Source organism: Anopheles arabiensis, chromosome 2 (assembly GCF_016920715.1).
Source record: "Anopheles arabiensis isolate DONGOLA chromosome 2, AaraD3, whole genome shotgun sequence".
Taxonomy (NCBI): domain Eukaryota; kingdom Metazoa; phylum Arthropoda; class Insecta; order Diptera; family Culicidae; genus Anopheles; species Anopheles arabiensis.
Genome location: NC_053517.1, coordinates 69392490 through 69415977, shown reverse-complemented (window position 1 = coordinate 69415977; position 23488 = coordinate 69392490). Strand labels below are relative to the sequence as shown.

The following is a 23488-nucleotide window of genomic DNA, read 5'->3' as shown; positions in this document are numbered from 1 at the left end:
GAAAGGTTCTAAAATAACACATAATGACGAATTTATAAATTGTTTCAATGATTGTAAACAAATGCTCACTACTGATCCAATTTTAAAATATCCTGATTTTAGCAGAAAATTCATTTTAGAAACAGACGCAAGTGACTTCGCCCTTGGCGCTGTACTTTCACAAAAATTCGAAGATGGTAAGGAACACCCAATCGCTTACGCTTCTAGAACGCTTAACGAAACAGAGTGCAACTATTCAGCTACCGAAAAGAGCTACTCGCCATTGTTTGGGCAACAAAGCATTTCCGACCGTACATTTTCGGAACAGTTTTTGAAATAAGAACTGACCACAAACCTCTTGTTTGGCTAAGACAGAAAAATGATTTAAATAGAAGACTTCTTCATTGGAAACTGGCCTTGGAAGAATTCGAATTTGAAATTAAGTATAAAAAGGTACTCTTAATGGAAATGCAGATGCACTATCCCGCATAACGGAAAACCCTGCTTTAACATCCGAATTAAATGCAAATACTGCCTCTAACAATACTGACACTATGACGCAACACTCAGCAGATACTAATGATGACGAATTCATCCCAGCAACTGAAAAACCACTAAATGAATTTAGAAATCAAATAATACTAGAAGAAAATAATAATGATTCTCGAGAAGCAATTACACTTTTCGGAAATTATCATAGAATAACAATAAAAACGCCTCTTTTTGGACCAGCTATGTTGATCAACATAATCAAAGAATATGCATCTCCCAAATGTGTTACTGGCATTTGTTGCAGCGAAAAAATCTTACAAAACTTACAAATTATCTACAAAAACTATTTCTCTCGCGCAAAATCGATCAAACTATTTTGGACAAAAACAATTTTAGAAGATGTAACTGATGAAATTGACCAAGATTTGATTATTGAACGACAACATAATGCAAACCATAGAGGAATTATTGAGACCAAACTACATATTGCTAGAAAATATTATTTTCCAAACATGAAAACTAAAATTACTAAATTTATTAACATTTGCAAAATATGTCAAAAAGCTAAATATGAAAGACGCCCATATAAACAAAAATATCAAATTACTGCCACTCCTAAAAAACCTTTGGAAATCGTTCATATGGACATCTTTATAATTAGTGATAAACATTTTCTAACCCTTTGCGATAAGTTCTCAAGACTAACCATGGCGATTCCTTTACAATCAAGAAACGCTATACATATACTAAAAGCACTAACTCAATTCTTCGCTAACGTTGGAAGACCTTGTTTGCTTGTGATGGACCAAGAATGTTCGTTTAAATCCACCACAATCAAACAATTTCTTGAAGAAAATAATATAGAATCTCATTATACAAGTGTTGGTCAATCCTCTTCAAATGGAACAATTGAAATTGTCCATAGAACAATAAGAGAATTGCACAACATAATCTCACTACGAGATTCTACAAAAAATTTATCAACTACTTCAAAAATTAATTTGGCAGTCTCAATTTACAATGATTCTATACACTCTCAAACAAACATATCCCCTAAAGAACTATTTTTCGGCTTCAAAAACGAAGATCCTATCCCTGAGGACCTTCAAGAAAGAATTAAACAAAAAGAGGAACTTTATAGAGTGTATGCCACAAAACAAAAAGAAAAAAAATCCAAATACATAGAAAAATTAAACAAAACACGAGAAGAACCAGAACTATTCAAAGACAATGACACGATCTTCGAAAGGAAAAGAAATAATTTAAAACACGAAGAAAGGTATCGCGAAACGAAAGTTTTCGATAACCTAGTTACAAATATTTTAGACCGAAATGGGAGAAAAATTCATAAATCAAAATTGAAAAGGAAACGAAAAACCTAACATACCATTTAAATTCTTTCTCATCCTTACAGAAATCACAGCTGAATATTATAAAAACTAAAAATGAAATTTGGAATGATTCTTTTCCTCATAATAGTTTGGACTAATTCAAAACTTATAACAGCAACAATTTACAGAGAAATTCCTAGAGAAGATAGAATAGTCGCAATAAAAATAGGAACGGCCAAAATAAAAATTGGATATCATAGAGTAATACATACAATAAATCTGGAAAAAATAGAAACTAACCTTAACTATATTCAGAATTTAGCCAATAATATTAGCCTAACCAATCATCTTAAGGACACCTTAGACTATAAAATCCTATCAGCTTATAAGAAATTAGGAAATATAAGACCTAGAAAACAAAAGAGAGGCATAATAAATGGTTTAGGAACAATTATAAAAATAATCGCAGGAAATCCAGATCAAGAAGATTTGAACATAATTAACAGCAACCTAGAACATTTAGAACATTCAGAAAACAAAATCATATCCAACATTAACGCTCAAGTTAGAATTAATTCCGAAATAGAAAAATCAGTGAACAAAATTACACAAACTCTTAAAAAAATCGAAAATCAAATGAATAATCAGATAAAAGTCGTAAAAACTGAAATAGAACAAGTAAATCTTATCCTGAACATTGATAACATTGTACAACTGCTAGAAGACATAGAAGAACAGATTAGCTTTGCTCGTTCTAACATAATAAACAAAAATATTCTATCGTCAAACGAAACGGAATATATATGGCAAACATTAAAAGATCAGAAAATATTTCTAAACTTTAAAGAGGAAATTTCACAATATGTTTCATGCATAGTTACAGCAATAGGTAAAAAAATATTTCTAGTAGTAAAAATACCGATAGTAGAGCGAAAAGATTATGACCTCTTACGAATAGAAACTCTAAACGTAAACAACACCCGAGTAGAGACGGATGTAAAATTTGTAGCCAAACATAAAAACACCATTTTCAATGTTAACGAGGAGTGCACGATTTGCAACAACCCACAACCGCTAAACGACAAGTGTATCTCAAATATCATCAGAAATCATCCATCTAAATGTACCACCACCACGAGCTCCGAGCATACGATAATACGAGAAATGAAACCAGGAGTCATTCTAATCGATACCACCTTTGGAGTGCCAGTCATTGATTCATGTTCAAACAGCCAAATAATAGCAGTACCCACACTAATTGAAACCGGCAATTGCACCGTAAAAATCTTAAATAGCACATTTACTGCGCATATTGATGTGTTAGACCAAGAAGACTACTTCCTACCCTTAACTGGCAGCAAAACAGAAATAACTCTTAACAAGCCAAGTATACAAGATCTGCACACAATGCATATTAGTAACATACATCAACTCCATACAATAACACTCCGCTTACGCACGCATACAATTGCAGGAGGGATATTAATTGTTGTTCTAACAGGCTTTCTTATAACTGCATTTTGCATCTACAAACACAAAACCAAACATGCAGAGAAGAAAATGTCTACCGAAGCTATTCACAACATCATCCCACTGCAAACGTCGGTAAGTCGATCGAGGACGCTCGACGTTTAAGGAGGGAGGAGTTATGTACACATGCGCTACGCGCTATGATACAGGTGCTGAGTAAGAAAACGGTCGCAAGCGAGCCATCGATGTTACTCCACGCGCGGAGTCAGGTTCCAACGGGAACTCCACTGGAAGCAGGTTCCCACGACCAGGTGTGGTGTCGTATGCTCAGACGGACCGAGGCAACATGATCATCATAAACGTGGACGACAACGTGACCGGCAAACCTGGCAGCACCGAAAACACCAGCCTAGCTAAATACCACCGAATCCAGAAGTTAGCTTTAGTCTTAGTTTAGCAGTTCGCAAATAAAGATCCCCAGTAATATTTTTTAAAACTTACTCCGGGTTATCATAAACATAATTATATTTTGAAGAAACCAAAGGAAATGGCTACTACGATATCCAACAGCGAACACAACACTGCCCAGTTGTTGTGATATCGTGTATCTTTATTGTGAATGTTATCGATAAATGTTTTTGTCCAGTTTTGTGTTTGTTTTCTAACGTTTCTATCGGCTCAATGGTCTAGGGGTATGATTTTCGCTTAGGGTGCGAGAGGTCCCGGGTTCAAATCCCGGTTGAGCCCACGATATTTTGAAGAAACCCAAGGAAACATGTGCAAGGAAATCCAACGGACGGGAGCCGGCCAACACAACACTGCACTGCAAGTTGTTGTGAAGTCGTCTATCTGTTTTTTGTGTTTTGCAAATGTGCTTTTTCGTTATTGTATTACTTAGATATGTTTCAATTTATGGTAGGTGGCATCAATTTGCTTTCAAATAAACAAGAGAAAAAATATTCTTACTTACTTACTTATATTATTATATTATATTATTTGTTATTACTTATATTATTTGTTCAGGTCTACCCTAATTGAATAATTTTAATTAATATGACAAATCTGACAACATAAATTGTTGTACTTTGCATTAAAAGAAAAAAAAACATTAACCATAAAATTACACTTTAAATAACATTTTCCTTCACAGTATCTGAAAGACGCTCATCCTTGGCACCTCATACGATACGAAGCAATACCTCAAATGATGCTACACGTTTGGTTCGATGCAATTTAGCCGACGATGTTACTAACGCGCGACACGGAACAATATTGAAGAAAGCTATCTTCTCTCACGCCGACTATGCCGGTGCAACAACGGCAGGCCTCGCGGGAAGAAACGTGTCGCCGGAAACGTGCCTGAACGAATCTCTTTTAAACCGTCCTAAGCTGTCACCGATGCGGCGAAGCTATTGGCACCGAGCAACGACAGGCATCAGTTACAACGTTGATGAAGATGATGATGTGCAGGGATCTAAGAGCGCATCAACTAACGTTCAGCCTGACATACGGTAGGTGCAAACGGGGGGGCTAGGCTTACATCACATAGCGTTTGTATATTGTTTGCGTTGATGCGAGCTGTCGTTTAGACTCTTTGGGGACGGTACAGAGGTTGAAATGAAGCGACTGAATATATGTTTGTGTGTTAATACGAAGTGGGTGGGTCTACATGTTCAATAGATGTAATTGAATGCGTGTGGGTGCAGTGATAGGAAGATGATGCTCTTATGGTTAAATCAAACGATAGAATAATCCGTCAGCAACATCCAATATGTGCAACAATTGTGTAGCAGTTTAAAAAAGGGGTTTTTTTGCGAACAACATTCCGTTTCAATTCACTAAATGTGATTTCGTGATGGGTTCGATAAGGTCTGACGGACTCCTTTCATCAACAATAGAGCTCTGCTCTACATGGTCGTGTGAGTTTGTGTTTGGGAAATCTATCGATACTATTTCAATACTCTTCAATTGCATTTAATGCTTTTGATTACGTTATATGCATCTTACCAAGGTATTGATCGATCGTGCAGTAGCAAACTAGTTTTTTCCCCTCTTCGGCAGGTCGTCGCATAGCTACACATTGTATTGTCGTTGCTCAATCGGTTTTTGGACTACATCATTAGTGGAATGAGCTTCACCTTTGTGTGGCAGTGTGCATCGAAAAGTTTTAACAGCTGCACGAGCGAGTGCAGAGCGCTGGAACAATGTGCCAACATGCTTCCCTTTCCGGACCTGTAAGGGAACAGGCGGTACTCGTACGAGGATTGTGAATCATCTGAAGAATGTCGGAATTGGTATTGCCCGTTCACCGGAAGAAAATCATTATTACAAGTAACATTTTTCATTTCAATCAGCAAATGCAAAGTTTGTCGTATCGAACGGTACTGGTGCATCTTTTTAATGGCGCTCGCCTCGCCTCCTATTGCCGAAGAAACTAACAATGATCACAAAATAGTGTTTCTGCTCCGCTTTTCGTTCCATTCGTTGTCCTTGGCTGGCTGTAGTCGTTTCCATTTCTGGAACCACTTTTTTGCGTTGTTATTGTTGTGTGCCGTGCCTGTGCGATGCGACGAATAACGGTCGGTTTTCTTTTCAGCGGGTCTACTTTTTCGGGATCACAGCCCAGCTCCCCGAATGCAGCCGGCTCATCTCGACAGCGATGGAAAATATGCCACTGGCTATATCCGGTGGATTGTCGTCAGTTGGTTCCTTGCAACAGTGATGCTGCTGCTGTTGGTGGTGGCGATGGTACATTCACGGCACACAATTGCCATAACAAGACCGTCCCAGCAAACATATCGTCGACGCATCGATTCCATCCGGGAGACGGAAACGCTGGCGCCAAATGCAATTATAAAGCGGAAAAGGTATCCAAAAGCATTTTACTCTTCCTCGGAGGCGTGTGTCAACAAGGTAACTTAGCAAATGGAGTTTTTCTCCCCCGTATGTGTCTGTTTTATTGTTGTTATCGTTCATGAGTTTTGTTGAACAGTTTCTGCTTCTTGTTAGTGTGATATTTGGCTGGAAGGGACGTAAAGGATTTGAATATGTACACCCAGTTCGTTGATATTGTGTTAACTTTGGAGTTTGGGGTTATGAATTGAAAACATACTCTGGTACTGCTGCCATGCTTTTGATTGTGATTGAGACACTTTTGATAGTAGCATTTGTGATTTATGAAATTTGTGAAGCGAATTATTATGGATTCGTGTGAATCGGTTTTTTTTGAGTACTTGTTTTCTGGTTTGGAACTGTTTTTATTACCCTTAGCACAATGGGAATTGATGGGAATCAAGGAGGGGTCAGAGGAATTGATGAAAAAATTGCGAAATGTAAACAGAAAAGAGATATTGTAGTCTTTTTAATTTTTCTATGATTACATCTCTCAATAGTATTAGATCAGCGGTCGGCAAACTTTTGAGGCAAAGGGCCAAATTAAGTAAATGAACGAGTGCCGCGGGCCAGGAGAATGCGTTTTTTATCATTGCGCTTAAATCATTACATTTTAAACTTTTACAAACTTTTTAGGTATTATTGTTGTTTTTCTGTAATTATATCATCCAAGCATGGTTCAAAACTGATGATACCTGCTTTAAAAACTAATTGTAATATTTTATCATTTGAGAATCGGCAATAGATGGCCAAAAATGTGATCAGTCAAAAAATAACAAAAAAGGATCAATATCGCTTCTTGAAGAACCCATCCTTCCACGGCGCGAAAATTAGCGAAGCAAACGTGGAGTCAGAAATTATTACAATGCTTTATGGACAAGTCATGCCATGTCAGATAAATTGATAACTGATTCCTTACGAAAAAGCACTTTGACAATCGTTGAACTCGTAAACAGCAACAGTGTGAAATCGTCGTTCTCGTTAAACCAACAGGGGCTTTGAAATGTTCGCTTTTGCTTTCAAATGCGATGGAAAATATCCCTCAAATAGTTTGAAGAGAAATCAACTGATTCTGTGAAATTGAGAAGAACGAATAAAACTAAATAAAACAATTATCGCGTGAAAATGTATGGAGCTATTTTACTATATTAGTATTGCATGTTTTGCGTTGGCGAACGTCAAATGCTCTCCCATCAAATGCATGTCGCATGCAAAACTTAAAAAAAATATATTGTAACCAGGCTTTAGTGTATCTCACCAATATAAAATATCGTTTGCGATTTCCTTCATTCTGAATGTCTTATTGTCGTGTTGAAACAATGTTAAAATTACATAATGGTTGACAGTTGAAAATTGACAAATTTATGGGTTTATCAAGGGGTTACTTTCACCTGCTTTAACAAAACGTTATTTGCACTTTGAATAGTAGTATCCCATGAGACAACAAACAACCTGTATCACCTCACCTTGACACCTCTATCAGTCGAACCATGGTGGCCAAATAAGGGAACTAAACAACTTAGAAGTATGCGCGAACAACGAATGACACCCCGTAGCGTCTTAAATAATTAACTTTCAAATGATTTTCATGTAAAGAAATTGTCTGTTTTTGTTAAACGTATTTTTTTGGAAATATTCGATATTTTGTTGTTAAATGCAAAGGTGCGTATGAAGTGGCCCAAATGCAGCAAAACAGGTGCGAAATAAAAAAAGCGCCAGTTGGACTTCTGATCTTTTTTTCATTGTAGCGTATCAAACATAAATATTAAGTATATGATAAACATTTTAGGAATGAAAATACATATAATTGACAAATTAGTGCAATTTATCGTCAATTTAAGATAAACATTACAGTGAGTGATACTCGATCTGTTCTAAATGCACACAAATAGGGTATTTGAGCATGCTTAAGCTGTTTGTGTTTATTGAATTTCATAAAAAAACAACAACCAAGCGTAACCAAACTAATTTTCATCGGGTGTCAGAGCTGGATAGCCGGCTGACCCTTTGATCACTGTATTAAGTTTGTTAAAAATCCAACCTTAAGAAATCCAATCCATGCTTGTATCGATGTTTTCATACATTAAAACTGTTTATAGGCATATTTGTGTGTTAAACTGTTTCATCGAAATAATTAAAAGTACAAAGGAACGGTCCATTTAAGGCTTTAACCCATGATGGGAATGTTGTTTAGTCGTACGAGTTGATGGCAGTTCCACGACACCGGCCAAAACATAAAAAAGCTTACCAAATGATAATTGCATCGCCATGAACGTAATGTAAGAGCTCTGCCGGAACCTAAAATCATCACGTTTCAGCTTAATTTCATCCAGAGGGAGAACATCTTCACAGTCTTTCTTGTTACAGTGTTACACAGCATTTGTATTGACTCGTCACCTATCCGTCATTGAAGCCTTGTTTTTGCTCAGAGTTTTGTCTGAGAGGCAGTAGTGTTTGACATGATTCACTATCTTGCTGACTTAAGTATTTGTTTAAACTGGTTTTTGAACCTTCTTCATGGTCGTAGTATACCTCTACCATGCAAATTTTTGCATTAAACTTTATTTTCGTACGCCAGATACTGTGATCAGTCCAATCTGTATAACTGAATCAACACTTACACGAAATCTCGAAAAAAATACCATAAAGCTGGCTTAACGAGATGGTGCCCTTCTTATTTCGCACCTTTTTTGCGGAATATTCCTGCCCGATTGAAAAATGTCCCATCAATTTACTAAAGTAATGTGCTTGCAAGGTGTAAACCAGGTTGTTGGCCATGCTGAACTAAAAAATCTGAATCGCAAAGGTAAATTTATAATCATTGCAAAAACAACATGAAGGTGCTATTTTAATTTCGCGTAATGTGTCTATATTTCTGCAGGAACGTGTACAGGCGGTCCCCGAGATACACGTTACCTCTTATCCGCGGATTCGGAGATACGCGATTCTCTAAATTTGGCAGTTGAGCAAATTATACTGATTTGACACATTCATTGTCAAATGTCAAATAATTTCCCTATTGATCGAATGTTAAAAACCATTTGAAATGGTGTAAAATTTTTCAATTTAGTCAGAATTACATCAAATAATTAATTTGGTAACCCCCTACTTGCAACATTACACGAAGATTAGTGATATTTGAACTGGAAATTACGAGATTTGACTTACACGGAAATTCGAGATACGCGGTATTTTGCGGCCGTTTTCGGTCCCCATTAACCGTGTATCTCGGGGACCGCCTGTATTCTTTTAATTTATTGTACTTTTTTATTGTTTCCAATTTATTTTAGATTTTGCATCACTATGCAATTGGTGATGGTTACTTACTGTAACAAGTGACACGCATAATATATTCTGAATTTCTTACTAAACATTTATGACATTGTGAGTAGTGGTGGGAGCTCGGAATCGGACCTTCCCGATTCCGATTCCGTGTTCAGAATCAATTCCGGAGCCGATTCCGATTCTGGAGTCGATTCCGGAGCTGATTCCGGAGTTGGTTCCGGAGCCGATTCCGGAGTTGGTTCCGGAGCCAATTCCGGAATTGGTTCCAGAGCCGATTCCGGAGTTGAATCTGGGATCGGCTTCGGAATCAATTCCAGGATCGGAATCGGCTGCGGAATCAGAATCATCTCCGGAATCGGAATCGACCTGGCAGTCGCAATTTGCTCCGGTAACGAAATCAGGCTTGACTCCAGAGATCGAGTTAGCTCCAGAATGAGAATTAGATTTTGACTTGAAATAAGAAGTGTGGGAAGCAAAATAAGTCCGGAAATCTCCATGTGAATAGCTCAATTACAAGTAAATTTTGATTCTTTTCCGCTATTAACACGTAGCATCATTGGACCCGAACGCCTATTCCTATGAAGATGCCAAAACCGACTCCGTTTCGAAGCCAATTCTGATTTCGGAGTCAATTCCGATGTCGGAGCAGATTTTGATTCCAGTGCCAATTTCGAAACCGATTCCGATACCGGAGCTGATTCTGATTCCGGAGCCAAATCCGATTCTAGAGCCGATTCCGATTCCGAAGCCAATTCCGATTCCGGAGCCGTTTCCGGAATCGATTCCGGAATCTGATTCCGGACCTACTACCCGGAATCGATTCCAGAAAACTTCGGAGCTAGCCGGAATCGATACCGACGAAATCTTAATTTTTCCCATCACTAATTGTGAGACTTTTTGTGGCGTTATGTAATCTATGGATGACGCCTTTTTTTAGATTTATTCGGCGCTACAACCGCTTTGAATTCTTGGCCTGCCTCAGGAGTGTCCGAAACCGCTCGCGGTCTAGTGCCTTCGTTTGCCAGTTATCCCGGCCTTAATAGCGGACGCCTCCACGCCATCTTGCCACCTCAATTTAGGCCTACCACGCCTCCTCTGTCCTTGTGGACGGCCTAAAAAGACTTTTAAAAAGAGGGGGGGATGACGCCTTATAACCCTTTTAATAGAAATAATGCATTTTCTTCTCCACAAAAAGAAGCAGTCTCAATATTTGTTTCATGCCAAGTCTGAAATAACATATTCCTGAAAAAAAAACTACCCCTACTCAACAGACATACTCAAAACCATCAATAGAAAACAAATACAAATTACAATTATTAACTTCCTATCCAAACCATTTCCGTCAGAATGTTCGTGGTACGAAACATTTAATGTAAAACCCCCAATCGCAATGATTGATTCTGGTTTATTATTGTTTCTTTTTTTACGAAAACTTCATCCACTCTTCATTTTCTCGCTGCTTCTCTCCACTACGCGAAACGAGATGATGTTTGAAAATAAAGATAAACTCACATTACCCTCTGCGCGGCCGGTTTGTGTGATTTGAAAAGTTTAACCACCCAATAGCGTTTGCCGCATCGCTTGATTCGCGGTATTGTTGGGCTGTCAGTTCGTGTTGTGTTTCGCATGTGAAGCTGAAACTGACAAGCAACATTTCTTGACACGGCCAATATCAATCATTTGGAGCACACATCCAGGCGCAAAACGGAAGCACACTTCCTTGGAAGGTGGCCGAGACGAAGAGGCGCAGTAAATCGACCCGCATGTGGCAAGAGAGATGTACGCTGTGTTAGAAGCTTCAATCGCTTATGCAGCTTCACACGGGCCTAATATTTGGAGTGAAATGTGGAGTTATAGAAGAAAGAAGAAAAACAAAACTATCTGCAAATCAAACACTGATTGAATGTGCAAATTCATAGAAAGTATTAAAATGTGAAAACATATCAGTGTCTTGTACAAAAGGCGGGCAAAAAGAGTAAAAGTGTGTTGCATTAACATGGGGTGACTTACGCTAATAGCTTCGCAAAAGCCTTCCCCACCCTTCGCCGAACTGCGCCACAATCAATAAACAACCCCGGATTGTATCGCATCGATAACGCTGCTGCTTTGTGTGAGTGTGTCTGTTTCTAGTGGCCGTATTGTGCATCCCCATAAAGCTTGTATCAGTTCTCCGCAACCATTCCACCACCGTGCCTAGAAGCGACGCGCCTGGAGGAGCGCCGGCCTTTTTTCTCGTATTATTTTCGTTCCATTTAACAGGATTATCCGAGATACCGCACCTATCATCCGGCAGATGTACGTCATTTTTCATCCTGCTCTTCGGCTACCTCATGTACCAGTACTACTCGGCCAGCATCGTCGGCACGCTGCTAATGGAGCAGCCCAAGAGCATAAAAACGCTGCGCAATTTGATTGACAGCCGCCTAACGCTCGGGATCGAGGATATTCCCTATTCCAGAGATTACTTTGTGGTTAGTGTTTGATTGAAATTTATGCCATCCCTGCTATGCGCTGTTATTGTTGTTGCTGCTGCACTTGCCGGAGTCGATAGGTTGATCCTGCACCTTGCACGGGGGAGCTTTGGGGGACAGTTGAAGATGCAAACTTTCCGCACGTGTGTGTGTATGACATCCTTGAACAAAAAGTTGCCGTCCTTCGTCCCGGCATAGTTTAGAGCTAAAATCTGAAACAACCATAATTGTTTTTCTCCCCTTTTGCTTTCAATTGTCCTTTTCTGTTCCGGTCTACGGCATGAACTACCCTTTGGCCGTGTTTGTAGATAACTTGAAGCTTCCAATTTGGGAAAAAGATGTCCGAATAACAATAGTAGGCTAGGCACAGGAACAAAAAGAGAGAAAAAACACCATCCCAGCACGGAAAGAAACGAATCGGACCGACCGAGAGAGTGTGCAAATATTTTCAGTTGCAGTTCTAACCACGCTGCCATTCACGCTACATCGCACCTCGAATGCACGTAATGCACATCCAGCTGTGCAGTGCAAATAGATTAGAAGCGCATGTACGCAAATAGATTAGATGGGAAGCACAAACATCATTCGCCCATCCTTGTGAGGCATTTTTTTTTGCAGCTTTACTCGGCATAAAAAGAAACAATAGGAGCTGCACCTTTGGGGGAGGGTCCGCCACGAGTGCTTTACCGTACCGGCCGCGTAACGGGCGCGTCGAATGTCCGAATCGAGAGTGCTGGAGCATTTATGTTGTATCGTTTTTTTGGTGCTGTTTTGTGCCGGGGTATTGTTCTGATGCATTTGTTCTTTCTTTTTCTCTACCTCTTCTCTGTTTGCATGTGTGCGCGGAGGATTGCTTTATTTCGATGGATCCGGCAAAAATTGTCCTTCAAAAACACACTCGTACAAACCAAAAAAAATCGTTTCCCGCATACGCTAAACTACCAGCGTACGACCGATGCTGACTCACTGGAACTTCACCGAACTCGGATCGAGTACTACGAGCCGAAAACGGGACGCAATGAGTCCAACTTCCTAGCAGCCGCCGACGGGTTGCAGCTGGTGCGGGAAGGTGGATACGCATTTCATGTGGCCATTTCGGCCGCCTACCGCATCATCCGGTTGACGTTCAGCGAGCGCGAAATTTGCGAGCTGAGTGAAATTGATATGTTCCCCGTCTGGTCGCAGTGGATGGTGGCGATCGTGCAGAAAAACTCACCGTACCGCGATGTCATAACATACGGGTAGGTAAGCTTACGGGTGGGTGGAGAATAGCAACTCTGACGCACCTATTAACACGCTTTAGCCCCACGAATGCCATACGTTCGGTCGGTAGAGGTGGCGTTTCTTAGAGTTAGGCTGGTCTGTTAATGAATTAAATTAGCAATAGGTTTTGTATTTCTTTTTATTATCAAAAACATTAATTATTGTAATGTAACCTGATATCATATTTTTATAAGTATCACACATCACTCAACCGTAACTTTTTTGCATATTTATCTTGTAACTGATAAAATAATGATTGACTAAACGATTTTAAACGATTTTTTTATAAAAATAAACTTACACAGTTCTTATTCCATCATTCACTTAAATATAACCACTCTATCTCTCAGGCTAGCATCTGCTTTAAACCTTGTTTATCTATACGCGGGTAGATTTTATTTTTAATTTTTATCACGTATCTGCTGAATAACTTGATTAATTGTTTTCCCATATTGTTATTTACTCTGAAATCAGGATTTTTCAATCTATCGAACGGCAATATTTAAATTTTGAGCTCTTGAGCTATTTCACTGAATAGTTTCCAGTTCATATTTCTCTCTCGACATTCTTTTAGTTTGTGTTCAACATAGTTAAATTTTTCACAGTTAGGGCTGTTAGCTAAATAATATTTAAATTTTAACTCCTCAATGTATACTCTTTCTTTGGCCAACAACAAGTACATATACAGCTTTTTTGTTCCGAGTTAAATTGTTTATCATTTATATTAAAGCAATACGTTCTTCTTCTTCTTTGGCACAACAACCGCTGTCGGTCAAGGCCTGCGTGTATCCACTATTAGTGAAAGTGAGCTTGGCTTTCAGTGACTTATTGTTACCATAGCAGGATAGTCAGTCCTACGTACGGGGGCACGGTCTATTCGGGGCTTGAACCCATGACGGACATGTTGCTAAGTCGTACGAGTTGACGACTGTACCACCAGACCGGCTAAGCAATACGAAGCAATACGTTATCCGATTTTATATTACGGTATTTTTGTATTATATGTGGTGTACTATAGCAACTGACTATTGATTTGTGAATTGTGTTTGCTGTTGATTTTGGTAATATTGCAGTTGATAGATAAGCCATTTCTATTCTTATTGTTTTCATGCATGGATATGATGGTGGAATGTCTGAGGTATCGGATGGATTGTTATTTACTGTAATAAATTCCATAGTATGTTTAATGTATTCTACTTCCTTTAAATGTCTGTTAATAAGTTGTGCTTTTAATTTTGCCTCCGGTGTTAGAATATTCAGCCCTCCTTTTGCCTTAGACATAGCTAACTGACGTAGAAAAAATCTAGGGTCTGCTTTGGACCAAACGAAAGAGCCTAGTTTGGATGTAATCTTCCCTAAGTATTTTTTACTTATTGATAATACTGATCCAACAAACCATAACTTAGAAGATAAGTATGTGTTTGCTACTATTAATTGTTATGAAAGTTTAACTCTTTAGCATATAATGCCAAATTATTTGCTCAAATTGATGAGTGGTTGCTTCCCAGTTAAGTTTTATGGTAAGTCGTAAAGAATTTGTGAAAATTATTCCGAGTATTTTAATTTTGTCACTGTCTTGCAACCAATCTACGATAATTTTATTAATAGCTGAGATAAAACCAATATCAATCGACCTCGATTTATTAACGTTAGAATCTAGCCCAAATTCTATGAATATTTCTTTTATTTCTTATATTTTTTTAACTTTGTGTTATTATCGAAATATCATTTGCGTAAGCTCTAAACTAAATCTTCTTAATCATTACATACTTCTAATAGTTTTTGCTAGTAGAACGATGGAAAAGTTTAGCTGCATTCACACCTTGGAAATGAAAAATCAAGCTAATCTAACACGTTCACTCAAAAACACTCACCACAAATGGTTGTGTGAGCTGTACGGTCAGCTGCTCTTTCTTAACGCCGACGCGGTACCGTTGATTTTACGCTCGATTTCAATCATAGTTTCAATAACGCTTCACCTGACTTTCATCCTCGGCTGTGGGACCGTCTGTGAGAAGTCATTCTTGCTGCCGCGATGAAAATGTGGCAAAATCGTGATCGACAGTTTCGGGGGTGGCAGGGAGATTCCCTACCTACAAACTGTGGCCAATTGGTTTTTTACTCAGTGAAACGCGAAACTACTTTCAGCATACAGAGGTTACCTTAAATTTTTTGCACTCTACAATCGCTTTGCACCGTACACCTGCTTCGACTGAATAAAAAATGCACTATTTCATGGCTTTCAATCGCTGCGCGTTGATGTTTCCAGTTTTGATAGTGGTGAAGGTTGATGTTTGTTCTGGTTTCATTTTGTATCGTTTTTCGGCCAATTTTTTTTTGTCATCCTGAGTGGTCAAACATTTCTTTTACTTTTCTTTTTTTGGTCGTGCTTCTCTGCCGTTCCGTACACTCACGTTGGATTATCCCGATGTCCTATGGCCTATGGTCGGGGGAGGTGGCACTAAATCCCCCGGACTAAACTCACAGATTACGCCGGTTGAATGAAGCGGGATTAATGCAGCGACAGAGACACGTCTGGCAGGAAGCGAAACCGAAATGCGTTCGCCAGATTGCCCCGACCGATTTGATCGTCGGCCTGGATGCGGTAGTATCAGCGTTCGTGCTGCTGTGCGGCGGTATTTGCCTGTCCGTTTGCGTGCTGTTCGTCGAAATCCTCTGCCATCGGATCGAACGTCATCGCCATGGATGTCATCGCCGAGAGCTGTGGCGAAATCGTGTTGTAATGATGACGAAGCAACCTAGCCTACCGGCACAGCCCCGGCGCGATGGTACGGAATTGTTTTACGTTGAATAGACTGGCCAGATTTGACCACGACAAAATGTGCCTGGTCAGGTTTGTCCTTTAATTGTAACGGAATGTGGTAGCAGTAGCAGCAGCAGCATTTTGGTGTTCTTAAGTAGTAGGAATGTTGAATGGAAGAAAATGTATCCGACGGAGTACAGAAGAAATTTCGTTGAAACGCTCAAATGAAAGGTTTTATTGGTGGAGTTTGAAGGTAGTATCGTAGATGCGTTTTTTGCGGGTTTAAATAAAGTTATTAGTAAAAGCAGGAGTGTTCATGAATAGTTGAAATAACGAAATAAAAAAAAACTTAAAAATAATGAGTTTTACAGGTATTGCAAAATTATAAAATGCTTATAAATTGCAATTTTCTTAAAAATAAAAAAAGGTTTTATTTTTTGTATTATTTAGTGCGTTTAATATATGATGAACATTCTATAATATTTCTTTCGTTGAACACAAGTATACCTTAGACACTCCATATATTCGATCCTATTAAATTCAATATTTAAGATTATTCATTTACTATTTTTACTTTAAAAAACTGTATTCTTGTTAGGTATAAACACACAACAATTTTAATCTTACAATCAATTAAATTAATATTTCATTTATGTATGTACTTACAAAATAAATCAGATAAAAAGGTACATTGTGTTGCTTCTCAATTTTACAAAATTTCCCCACAGTACCCAAAGAAAGAATCTTTACTGTATTGAAGTGTGCACCCATACACACTCAGCACCCCAAGAACTGAGCAGCTTCATGATCAAACATGTCCCTTCAATAAGTGTCTCGTGCGAAAAAGCACATGTCTCTGTAAGCCCTTCGCATTTGACAAGTTTATCTCCGACGGTATGTGTCCCTGGTAAGTGTCTAAACCGGAACCAGTCTGTTACAGCAGCATGCCTAGGTCTGGGGGAGAGGTAAAAAAAGACTATCTAGAACCTGGGCGGGGGGCTTGTGCGACAGAGAGGGACGACGATGGACAAAATGCATCACCCTGTGTGCGGTGTGCTGTGTAGATGGCGAATGAATTTAGAGAGTGTCAGTGCTTTGGGAGTGGATTTGGGCGCTTGACTAAATTTCAGGCGCCGGCCTAAGTTTTTGGGACGGTGAGACATTCTTTAGCGTCCGACGAAAATAGAATCGATCCTAAGCCTCACCGTTTGACGGCAAATGGATATTGGATTTTTGCTAACCCCGCGGGGTGTGTCCGGGTGCGACGGGCGTGTCCTCTCGCTGCAGGCGTCAGGTGCTGGTTTAGTGGAACCGGGGAAGGGGCATCTCCCGTAGATGCATTGTAGTTGCGCTTTGCGTGCTTAGTCCGTTGTCAGACCACCAAGCGAAGTGCGATGCGCGTGCTGCATGACGATTGTACCCGTGAGCTATCGTACTGCTGCTGCTGCTACTGCTGCTGCTGGGCGGTGATAGTGCGGCTTCATATCCGGAACACCGGAACTGTTTGAAATAAATTTAATTGAATTTTCGATTGGAAATAGTTGGCACAGTGTTGGGATGGAATGCCGGGCTGTATGCCGCCTTCCCTGTGGTGCACCGTTTTTGCATTGCACCTCACCAGAATTAGATGCTGAAACAGCGCAGCCCGGATGCAGGAGATGAAGGATTGATGTATGACAACTAATCGAATGTTTTATTCAGTTAGGAAATGGGCTGGACTGAAGGATGAAATTATCCCGACCCGGTACACGTTTGCTCACTGAATCATTCATGGTGAGAGTTTTGAATATTACGGGCAGTGGAGATTTGACTGTTACGGTTTAAACACTTGTGCTGAAGAGTAAAAATAGGAAGCACCAGCTATTGCAGGTAATATGAATTGATTTTTATATTTACTCTTTATTTTAACATTCTTGTGAGCACAGTATGTAATCAATGTGGAAAAAAACACATTTTCTAAACATTAGACCATTGCTGGCTACACTTCAAACGCCCCTAAAACAGTAAACTTTGGCAAGTCTTTTCTACTACGATGGCCAATGGCTCGTAGGGGCTAAAAAGCCAAACAGAATGATACAGTAGAATACATACATCATAAACTATGAACCCAACCGGTTTGATAAATATGTAATAAGATCCTCCTCGTCTGCCGCTGAGCGTTGTGCAGTACAGTGGCCACTAGTGCTGTTTTGTGGAATTAAGAGCCACGAAAAAAGCAAACATAGAATGCAAAAGCATTACATATTTATCTCCTCACCATTGCTTGCAGCAGCAGCAGCAGCAACCGGGTGGCACGGGAGTGAGAAAGAGTTCCTGCAGCTGCAGCCTTTAGTAGTGGTATGAATGCAACCATCAAACGTGCAAACACCATTCCGGTTCGATTCTACGGTCTTGTAAGAAGCTTGCACTATCGTAAGGTTGAACTAAGACGCTCTCAAGATCGCCGGTGCTAGAAACAAAAACTGCAAAAAAAACTGCATACGAGATGTGGATTCTGATCGTAAAGTGTGGCCTTCGACGGACGCGGTCATGCCTGTCTGCTTGCGAGTCGAGTAGCGGCACGCAAGCAGGTGGTCGCCCAAGTGCATCTTTTAACCTTTGTGTCGAAGCATTTGTCCAGAAGTGTTGGACTCGGTTGAAGGGCCCCGAAGAAGCTGGATAGTGGGGTAAGTGGTATTAGTGATGGTGGATCGTTGTTATCATGGTGGTAGCGGCCGATGCGCTAAGATGCATGGTGGTAATAAAAAAGAAATATTGTACACCGTATGCAAGGGAGTGCAGTCACTTGAAAAGGAACCATACTGCACTAGAGTGCAATAAAGACAAACTGATCCTGCTTTCGAGCGAATTTGGCAAGGCTATTGGGGGGGGGTGTGTGTGTGTGTGTGTGTGCGGGCAGGAAATTCCCATCGGAGGCCAGGCTCTTTTGACTTCAGTGGCAGCAGCGAGAGCTGGGTGCCCAAACTTCCGAAAGGCGATTGAGTATTTGGATGCTGTTCAATGCAGAAAGCAGTTGAGTACTGCGAAATACTGGAAGTAGATTTAGCTAGGATGGTGTGGCCCTGCAGCCCTACTCGGTTTCTACCACTCGTATCCGTCTGTACGCGTTCGAAACATTCCACAAGACCCGAAGTGGTATGCAAAACGACTGCGAAGCTTTCGAGGTTCGTTAGACTTGTTCGACATCTGGATTTCCGGTGTAATCCGCACGTAGCAAACCAAGGAACCCGGAAAAAATCAGCCTTGCCCTGCCCGTATGCGATGCTGCAACGGTAAATCGGAAAAATCACCTCCCCCTCCTACTATCCCTGCCCTTACTCCTACCGTGGTACACAACCATGCGCCTCCATTTGGGCGGCCGTTAGAAACTGGTGCGCTGGTATCACCTGGCTAAGCTACCGATTCTATGCAGGTATCGTTGGTATTTGCAAACTTAAGCATGAGAGTGATATTTTCCATTTTTAACGAACCTTCTAGCTATAGCATTGTATGATGGGAGGGTATAGCCGTCCTGTGATAGTGGAACATCACAGCCAGGCAGGCTTTGTGGAGCTTCACTGAGTGTCGATTGAATGTAGCACTTGTAATACCGTGGGCAGCTCTTGCTCACAGTGTGATAACATTTTTTGCCAGATTATTCGTTTTGTAAAAATGCATTTTTCCTGGAAAAAGACACTGTATTGCAGTGAACTGTACAACACATTGAAATATTACATGGATTTTGATGATCGATTTATGTATTTATTGAGCGAAATTAAAGCAAATATAAGGATTGTGATGTAATTTTCTAGAGAATTTATGTTTCTACTCAAAACTAGCAGGATAATACGTTATTTTTTATGTAATCAAATTGGGTTATTGATTATTGCGGGGGATTTGCGATTCTAACTGCCCGTTCGGCCTCACTAATTGAACTTTAATTGGCTTCCAACCATTGTGTTTATGCTTTTGAATTGGCCTATTCTAGTATATAAAAAAATAGATTTTTCTAGTTTCCAGAACAAACAATCCAACTATCGTGTGCGTTCGCTAGTTGACACGCAATTGTATCCCAACTAGTTGATTTTATTTTGATATGTGGAGTTGAAAAATATAGCGAAATGTTAATTTGTATTTAAGTTGAAAACTACTAAAGTACAAATATTTACAAACTACTAGAGCACAAATATCGTTAACAGAAATTGTTGAAAACCAATATCGCAAAACATTACTTTTATGGCGAACTTATTCCATTATATAGGTCAATGGATCAATGAGTTTTTGACAATCGGATTGACTCGCTGGCGATTCTTTCGAGGCTCAAAATGTATGTCCCACCGAGATCACTCAGAGCTAGATCGCTACTCGACGTGGAGAAACGTCGCACTCGCCTTGGCTCCTATGATCCGTTTATTCGTATGCGCCGTGTGTTTAATGTCATTTGTGATTGTCATCAACCCGACATGTCGCGCGCTGCGTTGGTAATTAGTATCCGTGCCGTGCGACCTTCTATGTGTTAATTATTTTAAATTTAAGCTAAACTTGACAAAAAGCTGAGTGAATCGAGACTAAACCATATATACATGTAATGTATGTAACCAAATTCACTTCAAGAGGGCCACTCGCGGTCCGTTGAATTTTGAATCATGAATTTTTGAATTATGAATCAATAAATAACAAATATTTTTAAAATATATTAGACTATATATTTATATCGGCTATGATTTTATTTTTCATGTAGTTTGTTTGTTGCAACCTTATAACAAGAACAAACGATGGTTCCAGCTAGTAAAAGAAAATTTCAAAATGTTTGGAATGGAACCGCGGAGCTAGCTACTTATCAAAACGGAACGGAAAAGAACGGATAGATTCGGTTGATGATGTACATTAATAGTATTGAATGCGAAGAGCGGAGGTCGTTCCAATCGAATCTTATATTCCGACTGGACCTACCGTTCCGGCGAACCAACTAGGTCAAAAAATGTAAACCAAGTTCCGATCGTTCCGTTTAAGGTACGGAACGAACCTACTAGATTCGGCCTGGAACGCGCATCAGTAGTTTTAACAACCTGTCAACATTGACGTTAGAAATAGATGAAAGATTGTTTATTTATTTATTGGTCATAAGTGATTGGCCAAACAAGTGGCCTTATCACTGCATTAAAAGTGAAACTTGAATAAATACTAACACAACAAACGGCAAATAAAACGCAGTGCACAAGATTTTAAATAAGAGGTACAAGAATTTAGGCGGATCAACAAAAACTTGTAGAGTGGTGCCAGTCAAATAACTATATGCACGTCTTGTAAGGTCAGTTCTTATGTAATTACGGAACTTTCTAGAAGACTCATTTAAATCGACTCTAGCCAATAGTGCTGTCGAATATGTCTCACCGACGATAAGCTTGGACATAAACGTACATTGGGCATTACAACATCTCCTAGAAAGTGTGTGCAGACCAAATAACAACTACCAAGTAAGGTACGAAGGACGAGGGGTTACATTACGCCACGGAGTGAATTGCAAGAGAATACGCGTAACTCTCTTTTGGACAGCTTCAACCCTATTGGACCATATACTAGAAATAGGACACCATACTACATAACTAAATGAACATAACAGAAACCCGAAAGCGGCTTTTATTAGGTATTAGGGGGTTTGAATTTATCTTCATTTTGTAATATTGTTGTTTTCACTACAACACCAATGCTTTTTATAGTGCTGTTGAACACATAACTGTTTCTTAAAGATTATACAGTCATAATAGATCTATTTTGCAATTGGATGATGGTCTGTATGGTGTATGGAGCCAAGTACAACTGTTACAGGAATATGTTCGTAGCTTCCGGGAGTTTTCAATGGGTTTTCTAATCGTTGATGGCACTGCGAATTGCTAATATAACAATAATCAGTTAAGGATAAGGATAAGGATAAGGCGCCTTAATTGATTCCAGTTTTCCTCCAAACTTTTACATACAAATGAAAACACCAAACATATCTTTATAAAAGTAAAATTCAAAAGCAAAAAAAAAGAAAAGAAAAACGAGTTTGCCCTAATCTTACTTGGTTATTGAAACAAATGCTAGAAACAAATTAATCTTTCGTTCATGTGTATCTAGTGGGTGTGAAGCTAAGTAAAATGAATGCAAATTCGTTGCTGTTTTGCGTACAACATTTCAACAACCAATCAATTGGTGGGCGCGTATTTGTACCTATATCAGCCCGCTGCCACCGAAATGCGTGACGAAAAATCCCATTAACGGGCGAAAGAAATGGGCAAACCCGTCCGAATGGAAACAGGGTTCGGCCGCGGCATCATGTTTTTGACGGGCGTGAGTTGGAGTGATTGAGTGGGAATCGATTCAGATTAAATGAGAGAAAATGGGAAAAGTGCGGACAGCACTTACGGATTGCAAATGGTGCAAATGGAGGTTCGACTGGGATGATGCTGGTGTATGAGGGGGGATAAGAGTAGAGCACGGTGCTGTATAAAATCGAATTAAGAGATTAACGAGAGAGTCGTCTTGGGCGCGGGGAGGGGGGATGGGCAGTGAGATGGAAGGTGTTGTTGGCCTCGCCGGTGCTACTCTCCACTGGTCAATGTGGAGGAAAATTCTCATTAGTAGCGCCCCACGTGGATTGTCCGAGCTGTCGGTCTGCGTCTGTGGGCTTTAATGAATATTTAATTAATGTGGTGTGTAACAATCGGATCAAGGTGGAAGGAGCGAGCAAGAGGAGGGCTCCGTACCCTTTTCCCGGCGAGATGGTTTCGCCTGATCTTGATAGGTAAATATTTACTTTTAACCCTTATCTTTCTCACTCCCTGGTAGAGAAATGATGGAAGGCGAACCGAACAATGATTCGAAAGATAAACACACCACTTACGGAGAATAGCAGTAGTGTGAGGGTAAAGTATTTATGTGCGGTTCTCAAGCACGTTATTGATTTCTCATTGGTTAGGGATGAACTTATGCTACACACAAGGTGTCACATTTTTTCTTAGATTGTTTGCCCAATCAGTCTCGACTTAGCTAATGGTAATTTTAGTATCTAGTCTAAAGGATAACGAGCTACAGATTTCTACCCATGTCCTGATTTGTAACAAATAAAACACCTTTTTTGCAGCAATACCGAATCGTTCGAATAGAAGCAAAGCCTAAGAAAGGTAAAATTAATAGATAAATAAAAATCAGGCACCGTGCCACTTGACGGTGTGTTTTTATTTTCACGGTAAATAAATTACAAACCTACGGTTGTGTAGACAAGCAAAATAATATATTGCAAAAAAATTAACAAAATAAGACGAGCACTTCCAACTCTTCACTGCCCCAAAAGGCCACTGTCCTGTGCAAAACACGAAAAACAAGGGAAACTTTATCAATATTGTACGTTTGCCCAGTCACCCGGTTGGTCAAGAAGTTTGAGGGAAGGGCAGCCAACGTGAACTGGACGACCACAGAGAAGAACCCGACGTCAGAATAGAATGAATAACCGGAATGAAAGAAGAGTGATGTTTTGGGAAAAGTTTTCTTGCCGAGTAGGATTTCGTGATTAATTAATG

At 39.7% G+C, this 23488-nt stretch overlaps 1 protein-coding gene and 1 non-coding gene across 2 annotated transcripts in view; both read left to right on the top strand.

Annotated features, from left to right (window-relative positions):
• The window catches only part of LOC120893225, a 32618-nt gene extending 16086 nt beyond the window's left edge, over positions 1-16532 (top strand). The window contains exons 6-10 of the mRNA XM_040294993.1: positions 4423-4783; positions 5869-6185; positions 11709-11920; positions 12866-13161; positions 15671-16532. Of these exons, the coding sequence (XP_040150927.1) occupies positions 4423-4783; positions 5869-6185; positions 11709-11920; positions 12866-13161; positions 15671-15998 (1514 nt within the window). The 3' untranslated portion in view covers positions 15999-16532. The remainder of the gene's footprint in view (positions 1-4422; positions 4784-5868; positions 6186-11708; positions 11921-12865; positions 13162-15670) is intronic.
• On the top strand, positions 3948-4019 carry Trnap-agg. Its single transcript has one exon. It is a non-coding gene; the product is annotated as a tRNA-Pro (tRNA).
• Positions 16533-23488: the final 6956 nt, after the last annotated feature.